The sequence below is a fragment of the Arachis hypogaea genome, chromosome 13 (genome assembly GCF_003086295.3).
Source record: "Arachis hypogaea cultivar Tifrunner chromosome 13, arahy.Tifrunner.gnm2.J5K5, whole genome shotgun sequence".
NCBI classification, from domain to species: domain Eukaryota; kingdom Viridiplantae; phylum Streptophyta; class Magnoliopsida; order Fabales; family Fabaceae; genus Arachis; species Arachis hypogaea.
Window position 1 is genome coordinate 130,696,726 of NC_092048.1, and position 12,138 is coordinate 130,708,863.

The 12,138-nt window shown below is 35.5% G+C and overlaps 2 protein-coding genes across 3 annotated transcripts; both read left to right on the top strand.

The window, feature by feature from the left end:
- The first annotated feature begins 2,875 nt into the window (after nt 1-2,875).
- On the top strand, nt 2,876-9,717 carry LOC112733512 (putative E3 ubiquitin-protein ligase RING1a). 2 transcript variants are annotated; one of them, XM_025782486.3, is made up of 10 exons: nt 2,876-3,153; nt 3,282-3,324; nt 4,276-4,334; nt 5,141-5,222; nt 5,366-5,486; nt 5,562-5,603; nt 5,835-6,347; nt 6,601-6,708; nt 6,785-6,976; nt 7,076-9,717. In XM_025782486.3, the coding sequence occupies exons 1-10, from the start codon at nt 3,063-3,065 to the stop codon at nt 7,100-7,102; spliced, it is 1,278 nt and encodes a 425-aa protein (XP_025638271.1). In that variant the 5' UTR covers nt 2,876-3,062; the 3' UTR covers nt 7,103-9,717. The 2 variants fall into 2 exon arrangements, with proteins under 2 accessions (XP_025638271.1, XP_025638270.1); XM_025782485.3 differs by having other exon boundaries at nt 5,832-6,347; nt 7,076-7,573.
- On the top strand, nt 8,810-9,717 carry LOC112733514 (uncharacterized). The gene has a single exon (XM_025782488.3). It carries the CDS (start codon nt 8,810-8,812, stop codon nt 9,584-9,586), a length of 777 nt encoding a protein of 258 aa, XP_025638273.1. The 3' UTR covers nt 9,587-9,717.
- Nucleotides 9,718-12,138: the final 2,421 nt, after the last annotated feature.

Here is a 12,138-nt window from a genome sequence, read left to right on the forward strand (position 1 = left end):
CTTATAATTGGATCAAATATATTTACACCATGTGTTCAATTTCTTACAAGAGTATATAACAGTTACATTAATCAGTGACAATATCATTAGAATCTATCTGACAAAATGGACTCAATAACAATGAGGATGGCCTGGACAGTCTTATTGCATCACTTCTCCTCGCTCATATTTCTGAATTTCTCACTCAACAGATGGGTTTGTACACTTTAGGTCCTTGATTTGCTGTAAACAAAGCAAAATTAGAGTTAGATATATTTCTATTATGAAAAACTGATTTGATCGAAGACATATATTTGTTCTTACATTTTTTTCAGCTTGGTTTCTGCCTGCCATTTTTTCTGAAATGAAAAATACACCCATAGATATGAGTCAGATACACCCATAGATATGAGTCAGATACACCCATAGATATCAGTCAGATATCACTCAAATACACCCAAATGATTACAGAAATACACCTAAAGGATTACAGAAAATACACCCAAACGGTTACAAGAATTCACCCAAACCAAAATTCGTTGAAGTACATCTTATGCATAATTCAGAACTCTTTCTCTTTCTCCTCCTCATCTTCTGCTGCTTCTTCTTCTTCAAAAACGATTTTACCATAAAAAATCGAAAAAAAAGAGAAAACAGAGAGAAAAGACGTAAATGAAGAAGAAGAAAAAGAGGAAAACGAGGAAGAAGAACGTGCAGAAACGAAAGAAAAGGAGAAGAAGAAGAGTAAGAGGAAGAAGAACGTGCAGCAAGAAGAAGAAAAAGAATTTTAGAAACCATGAAAATCGAAAAAAAAAACGAAGAAGAAGAAGAATAAGAAGAAGAAGAAGAAGAAGAAGAAGAAGAAGAGGAAGAGGAAGAGGAAGAAGACGAAGACGAAGAAGAAGAAGAAGAGAAGAAGAAGAAGAGGAACCGTTTGAGTGGGGCGCGTGTAGTTACGCTCCATTTAAAATGAGTTAATGCGCGTGTTAATGAAGTTTGGGCTGATAACTTGTAAAACTTGTACGGCCTTTTTACTTGTATGTGTAGCAGGCTCCTACAACATATTGCTATGTGAAATTGAAGGTTAGGGCTTCTTCTATAATTCTGTTTTATGTCACTTTGTCCCTCTGACATGAATATAGCATACAACTCTCGAATCACAAATAAACAGAACAAAAAAATTGAATGAAATCAATGAAAGAAAGGAATACAACAGATTCATACAAAGGAGTGGAGGAATACAACAAGAACATAAAAGGAACAAAAAAATAAAATCAATGAAGCAATTTCATATCTGAGTCTGAGACTCCATTGTTACTCTGGAAGTGGAGGATGAAAGAGGAGACGGAGCACTACGGCGCTGATGACCACTTGACGAGAGAAGAGGAGACGGGGAGGGAGAGCCTACGAACGACGCTGGGAGATGGATTGGACGGCAACGACGATGGCTCGGCTAAGACCAACAGAGAGTAGAGTAGGTGGTGGTGAGTTAACAGGAAAAGGAATTAGAAATTAGGGTGACATTGAGTTTATTTACCGTGTGGTGAGTTTGGGGGTGGGGCTGAATTCAGAGTTTGGTGAATTTAGGGTTTTATTAGTTGAATTTAAAAAATATTTATGGTAATCATAAAAAAATAATAATTACTATTAAACTTCCATGTGGGGTATATTTATAATTTATATTTTGTGTCTATTAAAAAAGTTCAAAAGGCTTGAGCTTACTAAAAACAGATCCTATTTTTCTCTCTCTCTCTCTTACTTCTCAATTGACTCGTTTTTTTTTTAAAATTTTTTTATATGAGACTCGAACCCGTTGACTCGTCGTTTGTCATTGCTCTATTTATTTATTTTACCGTGTCCATATCTTCATCTGTCAATATTTATTATATTTTATATTAATAATTCAAATTTAAAATTAAAAAATTAGAATTTAAAATATTTTATTTTCATTTTTGATACTTTAAATAACAATTTTTTTTCATGCCGCATTAATATTTGCCGGTAACTCAGGAAGAAATTTCATACACTAAGGCCTGCCCAACCAAATAATTATGGCTGCACATAGATCGGATAATATCCATATATTTGCGGTAATTATCTACATCCAATCCGAATTTTGCGAATATTATCCAATCCGCAAAGTCATCGGATCGGATCAGATCCGATGTGCACTATGGTAGGATCATATTGTGAATTTAGCAGTGATATCCGTGGATCCAATTCGCAAATCCGCATATCCGCACGTCTCATATAAATAGTATAATTTAAGAAAGTAAACCCTAATGTGATATGAATTTTAGTGTGTTGTTTTATGAATTTTATGATATCTTGTTTTTAATTTTTTATGTTGTACTTCAACTTAGAATAATTAAACTTAAATCTTGTGTTATTATTTTTTTTGTTATTCAAGAGAACTTTTATTGATAATATTTTAGGAGTAAATAGGCTTAAACAGGTGAAAAATGAATTTTATGGATATTTTTTTGTAAAAATAGCCAAATAGAATCTTAAAATAGTTCTTTTTTGAATTATGCGGATATACCCGATATACGGATCGGATCGGATCTGACCCAAAAAATGCGGATATCGTATCCGATCTGATAAGTACAGGGCGGATCAGATAGAATTTTAGGCTATATCCGATTCGATTCGGTGTGCAGCCCTATAAATAATCTTAAAAAGTAAAAAATAGAGTAATGATCAGCTGCATCATGGCTCATAATAACAACAAATGGACCAGGATAACACCACGATCTTTTACGTCCATCTCCCAATTTGGTCAAATACGATACTACCTACACACCTACGTGTCTAACTCTTATTGGAAGTTCCTCCAATACTCCGTTGACAGTGTCAACTACTCAACTATATAACGCTACTTCTGAATGACACAAATCACGAGCTTCATCCTTCACCCTCTGCCCCCACCACCCTCTCTCTTTCTCTCTCTGGTCAAGGCGTTGAAGTCACACTTTGTCCCCGTCTCTTTTCTCCGTTCCCCACCGCTACCGCAGCCGCTTCCTCCGGCGGCGAAGCGTTACGGTCTTTCATTCGTCGATAGGCTGTGGTCGCAACAGTAAACAATGCCAGCACAGAAGCGGTTGCATGGGTCTCTGGAGGAGCACGAGGATGCTCTGCGCGCCAACAGCGTCGAGAAGCAAGAAGATGAAGTCGGTACGTGTCGTTTTCATCTCGATTTTTGCGCTTCGATTCCCTAAATTCATTCTCATCCGGATTTGCATAACTCGTGCTGTTGCTTATCATTTTTTTTGTCTCTTCTGCTTCCTTGTTTTCATCTCTAGAATCCGATCGAAGCAACTCTTTGAGCAACGGCGACAAGGAGGAGTATGTTGAGCTGATTTTTTTTTCTCATTTATTCCGTCGCTTTACTTATCGATTTGTCTTTCATTGCTTTCTTTTCGTTTGCTTTTTCTGTTTTCTCGATCGATTTTGTTGCAGCTTGAATTTTCAATGTGGATTTGATTCTCTTATGCCTTTGTTTTACGGTTCCCGTGTCTCGTCTCTCTGAGTGTGCTACCATAGTTTAGCTGATTTGTTAGTGATGCTTTTCGGTCTTGCTTCTCTGGCGTTGGATGGTTTGGTTGCTCCCAAGTTCGACGTTGAATCGTTTGATTACTTTGGTGACTTTTAATACGATTTTATGTGTGTTTATTCTGTTTGGAATTGTTGTTACATTTTCCCACTTGTTTACGTGGTCAAAGTTCGATTGAGTTTGGTAGTAGAGATAGATCGTTCGAGTATTAGATTTCAGATTAGACAAGAATAATTTGAACGTTTCAATTATTCTTGGTTTGGTTGTATGTGACTGTAACATGGTGCCATGAGAGGCAATACTTAAATCTATGTAGAGTCTTCTGCAATTAAAAACTGAATGCTAGTTTTCATTGGCACCTAGGATTTCTATCTTACCCATTTGAAATCAGAATGTAATGATATTTTCATGGACATGCTACTTTGCTAAGACAATGGTGTGAAATGCTTGCATGCATGCATCAGATAACATGCCGTTCTAACTGACAAGAATTAAGATGAAGCTAACTACTTGTGTTTCCTGTTATCATACAAATGATCCTTCCTAGAGTAAAGACATGAGATTTTGGTCTGTAAGAACGATCCTTCTTCATGTTGAGATATCGGAAAACGACATTTCATTGATCTTTTATTTGTGTTTTGTTTTTGTATGGAGGGAATCTTATCCTCCTATCTCGTAATAATATTCTTCTATCGTTGAAAAAAGAGACATGCTAATACCTCTGTATTGGCTTTTATTTACAGATATGTGGTTATAAAATTGGCAGATGTACGCAAGGAAGTTCAGTGCCCCATCTGCCTAGGTTTGTAATTTTTAACATATGCTAGACTGCGTAATTATATATGATTGATGTTCTTCTAGAATTGGATGTCAGTATGAACCTTCTTCGCTGGATAGTTTTTTGGTAATGTAAGGCATCAATTAGTCTAGCATGCTTACTTGGCAAGATATTTGTTATAATTCTAGCAATGTAAAGAGGTAATTGTTCTGTTTCCTCAGTTTTCCTTCAACATTTTGACGCTTTAAGTTTTAATGTGGTAACACCGAGCTCAGATGTTAATGTAGATGAACTGACAGGAGATAAAGAAAGGACAAATCAGAAGGAGGGCTTATGCTTTACAGTACATAATATAATTGGACAATTAACCGTTAGATTATCTTAGGAAGTTGGGATAGATATTTGTTCCATTATATTTGTGATTTTATTCATTACATCTGTAGAAAGTTTGTTGCATTCAATTGGATCTTTAACTAGGACAGTTATCCAGCACGACGGAATTGTATGAGACGTTAAAAATGTGCTTACAGTGGACATACGTATGTATTCTGCAAATAATGATGTATGGACGTTAGATATTTGACTTATTCATAATTTTATAGTATGTGCTTAAATAAGTTATTCATGTAGTAATATTGGATTAACTACATCTTTAATTCATTTACCAAAATGAAAAGGTTCTTTTATTTAGAAAAATGATAGATTTTGCCTTTTTATACTTTTGCATGCACAATTTGCTTTAAGACTGAGTTTTAACTTTTAACAAGATATCCTGGATGCAGAATCCTAAACTTTTTGAATTTGATTATAGATTTTTATTTTATGTGTAGGCATCATTCGGAAAACAAGAACTGTAATGGAATGCCTGCATCGCTTTTGCAGAGAGTGCATAGACAAATCTATGCGTCTTGGGTTCGTCCTCAAACTGCCACCATTACTTTATTATTTCACACCCATACACACACAACACACATATATGGAATGGTCTACGTTGATTTTGCAGCAAAAGTTTTATATTTCATCTTTTGAGTATGTCTGGATTGGATTTGCTACAGTAACAATGAATGCCCCGCTTGCCGTACACATTGTGCTAGCCGACGCTCACTCAGGGATGATCCAAATTATGATGCCTTGATTGCTGCTCTCTATCCAGATATTGATAAGTATGAGGAGGAGGTAATGTCGACATACTGTATCTATGATTGAAAAATGTCTCTGAAAGAATAACTCACTAACAAGGTTATGTACTAGGAATTGGCATTACATGAAGACGAGGTGACTCACAATAAACAGGTGGGATTTGACTCGCCTTTTCTTGAAATATGGATGTTTATAAATTTTATGGCAACTGTACCTTTTCTTATTCTAGCAGCAGTTGTGCTTTGGCATTGTCGAGTTTGTTAGCAAGATCAAGAAATTAAAGTTGCTCATCTGTGTTATGTTTTGTTTGCAAGTTTTTATTTTTTATGTTTTTTACACCAGCTTGTATTATTAATAATTCAAGTGTTTATATTTTTTAAGAAGATTCAAGCTTCCATTGCTCAGACTCTTAGACGACAGACAGAAGCATTGGGTAAGAAACGGAATGCTAAATCAGCAGCAGTGGCTTTTGTAAGGAGGTCACAAGGTAACTATCGAACCTCAAATATGAGGAGAAGAAAACGCTTCAGAAATGCAGGTGAACAAGAAGTATCCGATGACAATGAGGGTGTGAATGATAATGAAGGGGGGAAGGGCTCATCTTCCTGTGATGAGCAGACTGAAAACAGACCAAAAAGATGCAAAAGAGGCGGAGAAACACAGTTTCCTCAGCATTCTGCCTCTACTGAGGCTGATGTAGCCGGAGAGGAAAATACTCCTGAAGGGGATAGAGATGTCATAACTTCATCTGGTAGTACACTTGCCTGGGGGAAGAATGGACAGCGGAGTCACACCCGAGGAAATGGCAAGAATTCTGCCAATGGGAAAAATTCCAAAAACAGTCGCATCTCCAAGTTGGTTGATCGTCTTCACAGCTCTGAAGAAAATGATGACAGGGTAATTTATTCTTTTAGTATTTTGATTGTTTCTAGTACCAGACTATATGCTTGGCTTCATGGTCACATGGTCACCTGTTTGAGGTTTCAATCTGACAGCTTTTAAACCAGGGCTCAGATTCAGATTAATGTTAAGGCTGCTAAGTTCATGTTTTATAATTATTTTTCTTTTCCTTCTTATAATCATTCTTTGCGTGGGCACTTGATACTGCAACTATATGATAAGATCCGACATTTGGCCTATATTGTTTCAGTCGGATATCTTTCTTGTGGTTGTCTCTATGGATAAACAAAGAGGACCAAATTTGCAGGAGCCATACCTTCAGTGCAAGCCTACATTGTCAGTCAGTTCACTGAGCAAGGTTATATCTTTTTTCAGATCAAGTGATACTCAAATGTTTTGTATCACATATCGTCACTCACTGTTTTTTTCTGCAGTATGTTGCAGTTAAGACTGCACAGCAGCCAGATGATGTTGAGTTATGCTTGGTAGAAGAGCCGGGAGAGCCGCAAGTCAATATTATAAGAGGTGAAAGAACAGTTGATCCAAAAAAAGATAAGGTACGTGCTCTAGGAGAACAAGAAACGTTGGCTGAACTGAAAAGTTGTAACCTCATCCGTGGTTATCTGGTAAATTCTCTAAAGTGACTATGTTCCATGGGTAATAAACCTTTTTATTCCAACATTTTATTCTTACCACTGTTACATTGCTATTCTTCTCTCCCACAGCTCATGGCTTATAAGAGGAAGTTGTAGAATTCAGTTCGCTCGAACTGAATGATGAACAGTCATCTGAACCATTCTTTGCTAAGTGCACAAACATATAATTATACGGAACACGGAGAAATCATAGATAGTTTTCAACATTTATCTAGTAAGTGCCTTCCTCATATTATAAGCCGAAGGGGGCTGATCTTAGTTTGTAAATAATACAGTAAAGAAAAACCACAGGTAGAGGGTATTTTGATACACAACAGGTTTCGACGTTTCGTAAATCTTCACATAAATATGTTACTAAGTTGCATTCAGTGGCCATTCATGTCACATCGGTGGCTATGGTAAGTTTGTCCGTCAGTTTGTGTTTGTGTGTGGTAAAACACTACGGTTTGTTTTTTTCATTACAAATGTGGTTTATTATTTTTTTTTTTTCAAATATCGAAATGTACCGAAGACATATTGATCAATTTTATGCATGCTCTTGATATGGAGCAACTAGATAATGCAAAATGCAATTGAAAGTCGTTACTAGCATAATTAGATGGACGGTTTAAACGAGAGTTTTGGATTTCAATCATGATATCCCGTTTAAAAATAGAATTCAGTGCCGTTAGTTGAATTCCATTTACATTTACAAAAAAACTTTGAAAACAAAAACATAAAATACTGAAATTTTTAGAGACATTAAAACTAACAATATTTTCTTTAATAACTAAATATATTTTAATAAATATTTTTATTTTATCTTTATATTTATTTTAAACTAAACAAGATATTATAATAGTCACCAAAAAAAAAGATATTATAATATAATTCAATTATATACACTTTACACCAAATATAATATTGGGACTTTGATTTCTTAGTTTCTGTCAATTAATCTCGGTCTCCTTTTAAACCGCAGCGTTAAAAAGGGGAAAGATACTGGATAAATTCGTCTTGGTATATATGAATACCCTGTAAAAATAGTAGAGAAAATCTTCAAATCATTTATGGAGGATTAGGAGAAACTACTTACTCCAGAATTTACATCTACCCTACTCTATTAAGTTATGCAATGAATGAGCATAAATTTGTTTGTAGTTAAAATACATTATGGAGGATATGCATTATATAAGAATTATAAAATGAAAAAGTCTAAAGGACAAGCAGTTTATTAAAATTTGGTCAGAGTATTTAATCAGCAAAAGAAAAATGAGTTATTCTACACTATTAGATATAATCTTATACCATTAAAAATACTAATAATAACTAATTGATGACTACAAATTATAAAACTTGCTAACCCTAATACTCCTTTATAAAATTGCCGACATATTTTATAGTAGTAAGCTAAAAATAGATGCAAAGATGGAGAGGGTGGCTGTTCAATAGTTTCTGTTTAATAAATGGCCTTGATTTCTCCCAACCAATTGTAGAGTAGAAGAAAAAATGGTATCTGAGAAGGCATGCATTAGGTAATCTTTCACATACTCTGCTATAAACACACAATACTATAATGCTTTTTTGAAGAATCTGTGAATGAACGTGAATTGAAGCCCTTAACTTCCCTATCTATCATGTGACTGCTATTAAGTCTCATATCTAATTGCACTTGTTGCTCCATTCACGCCACACCGCTCTTATTCACTCCATTCACGTTTCAGTTTCAATGCATTCCTGTAGCATCCTCTCCTCTCTATAACCAACTCTTTTTGACAACCATGCACCACTTGTTCTCTTTTTCTTTCTCTTTCTCTTTCTCTCATGAAGGACATGCCCTTCTTTCTCCTCAAGAACTCCTTTGGTGCCAAGATGAAGAAAGGTTTCAGAACCTTGTGCAACAACGACGGTTCCACCTCCACACTCAACCAACACAACAACATAAGCTCCCCTTCAAAGCAAAGCTCTCCAACACTGGAGGATCTGATACTGCAACTTGAAATGGAGGAAGAGATGGCGAGGAAGGCCAAGCTCAACGAATACAGTTCCATACGAAGGGGAAGGATGTCTTGTGTGAACAACAGCGACATCTTGAGGTCTGCGAGGAACGCGTTGAACCAGTATCCAAGGTTTTCGCTTGACGGTAGAGATGCTATGTACCGATCCTCTTTCGGAACAGTGGAAGGAAGAAGATCGGTTTGCAGCGAGAGGAGTTTAGGGGGAATGTTGATGGAAGAAGAGATCAATGATTTTGAAAGGGAGATGTGTTTGCCAACAACGGTGGCTGGAGAGAGTGTCGTGTGGTGCAAGCCAGGGGTTGTAGCGAAGTTAATGGGTTTGGAAGCAATACCGGTTCCAATTGGTGGAAGCAGAAGAAGAACGGACGATAATAAGAAGAGAGAAAAGAACAAGTTGACGATGATGAGTCGGAGGGAGAATCTAATGAGGAGAAGATTCGAGAGGCATCATGAGTTGGAGAGAAAGATAGCAATGGAGATGCAGCAGGGGTATAATGGGCAACATTGTATTATGAAACCAGTTGAGTTAGAAGCACTGGCCGCCGGGGGTCCTGGAATTTGGCAGCACCGCAGATATGGTTAGGACTTATTATTATTATTATTAGGATGCATACGCATACCATACATGTATACTCTTCATGCTAATCTACTAAGCTTTATTTATTTATTTTTATGCTTTTTGGATTATATGCAAAGTTCCTGACTTCTAGCTAATATTATTAGTCTATAATGCCTCAAGGTTAATATTATTATGTTATTAAATCTGACAACTTGACGAGGAAGATAAAACTTTTGATAGATGAAACCTCCTTTATTTGATCTAGCTACCGCTGTGATTTTTAGCAATTAGGTTTGGTAAATATTCATTTTGGAGAGTTCATAGTGTCAGAGCAACAGCCAATAAAAATATTATCTGTACGTTAAAATTAGTTATTATATAATTTAATTTATTTTTAATATATATTTTATATTTTAATATATATTTTATATTAATAATTAATTTTAATATATACTTAATATAGATAAAAGTAAATACATGCCTTTAATTTGTTAAGATGTATAAGTGCAAGACACGGTAATCAGCTATCTTACCTCATACGGTATTAGATTAAGTTAGACTAAGCAACTTCTTTTATTGCATAAATGAGGTTATAAATCCAAAGAAAAGAAATGTGCTTAGTGTATGTTTATTTGTCAGATTCTAGAATCCATCATCGGTTAACATTCGTTAAGAGCTCATGTCTCACACTTTAGTTGAATTCACTCAACAGGACAAGATTTTATTGTAAGCGTTTTTCATTTTAAATTAGCTTTTTCAATAACTAAATTCCTTGATGAAATTTAAAGGCAAAAATAACTTACAAAATTCTATAAGAAACCTAAATTGTTTATTATGGGAATCTTCTTGTATCACAACAATAAAGTTTAATTCCTCTATCCTTACTTATAATTTTATCAAATTTTTAATTGAGTTTCTATATTTTTTTTAATTAAATTTTTATAACATACTGAATTTTATAATTAAGTCTACAAAAAAAAATTTTCAATAACAACACACATAAAGTCAAAAACCTCAATGACAACAAAAATTTCAATAACAACACACATAAAGTCAAAAACCTCAATGACAACGCCTGGCCCTTACTTTTTAAATTCCAAAAAGAACCCTCAATCTACTCTTTTCCCTTCTCGTCTCCAGCATCTTGCTCTCATCCATCCCTCTTTGCCTTGCATCCAGTTTCTCTCACCTCTAGCCTCATTTAGCTCCAGCTCGCCGCTGCCTCTTCTGCCTCGCATCTAGTTTCCCTCGTCTCACCTCTAGCCTCACCGATTCTAAAAGAGACTAGCAACGGAAACAACACAAATATTCAACACAAGAATAATATGAAAGCACTCACAACACAATATGGCAGCAATTAAGAACAAGTAAATATAGCAAGTAAAGCAATAACAAGAACACACCGAAATTATAACGTGGAAAACCCTTTCAATGTGAGAGATAAAAACCACGAGTTGTCCAGACCAATAAAATAGCTCTACTATAATTAAATAAGGTACAAGAGAGTCTCAAACAAAGCACAAATCGTGCATATAACCAGCCAAAATATCAAAGCACCAAAGCTTACAAATGAGAAGCAAGAAGATGAAAAATACCCAAAAAACAGAGCTGCTGTTCGAAGCCTATTTCTCCTTCTGAAGACTTTCAATAAAAAGCTTCACCGTCCATAATAAAGAACAAGATGAGAAAAATATGCAATTTAAATTTTACATCGATCCAACGGTGAAAGAATGAGAAACTCCTGTTCAAAGATTGATGCTTTGTGTAAAACTGGGAAACCTATTTTCTCTCTTGCGAAGCCAATTTTTCCCACTGCAAACTTCTATTCAACATTTGCACCCTCCATAATAAAGAACAAAATGATAGGAACACGCATTTTAAATTTCAAGTCAATCCAACGGTGAACGAATAAGAAACTGCTATTTAAAATTTGCTGCTCTGCATAAAAACGGGAATTCTATTTTTTCTCTTCTCTCTCACTTTGGTGGCTATACTCTCTACTTCAAAATTGACACCAAAACCTGATTAGGGTAGAGAGATAAGGGTGCAAGAATATACCCCCAAAAATTTGGACTTGGGCCTCACAAAGGAGAGAAAAAAGCCCAACAAATCCCCCCTTCTCGACTAGGTGGAGGCCCTCGCCATTCCGGCGATCAAAACAACATGTTTCAATCTTATCTCTTGACAATGCTTTCATCATCATATCAGCACAATTATCATCAGTGTGACCTTTCTCAAGTTTCAACGACTTGGAGTCTAACACATCTCGTATCCAGTGATACCTAACATCAATATGTTTAGATCTTGCATGAAAAATAGAATTCTTGGCAAGATGAATAGCTCTTTGACTATCACACAACAACACATAACGGTCTTGCTTTAAAACAAGTACTACAAGAAACTTCTTCATCCACAACAATTCTTTACATGCTTCAGTTGCTGCAATAAACTCTGCATCTGTAGTAGAAAGTACAACACACTTCTGTAATCTTGACTGCCATGAAATAGTTCCCCCTACAAACTTGACCAAATAACCTGAAGAAGACTTTCGAGAATCAATATCTCCTGCTATATCT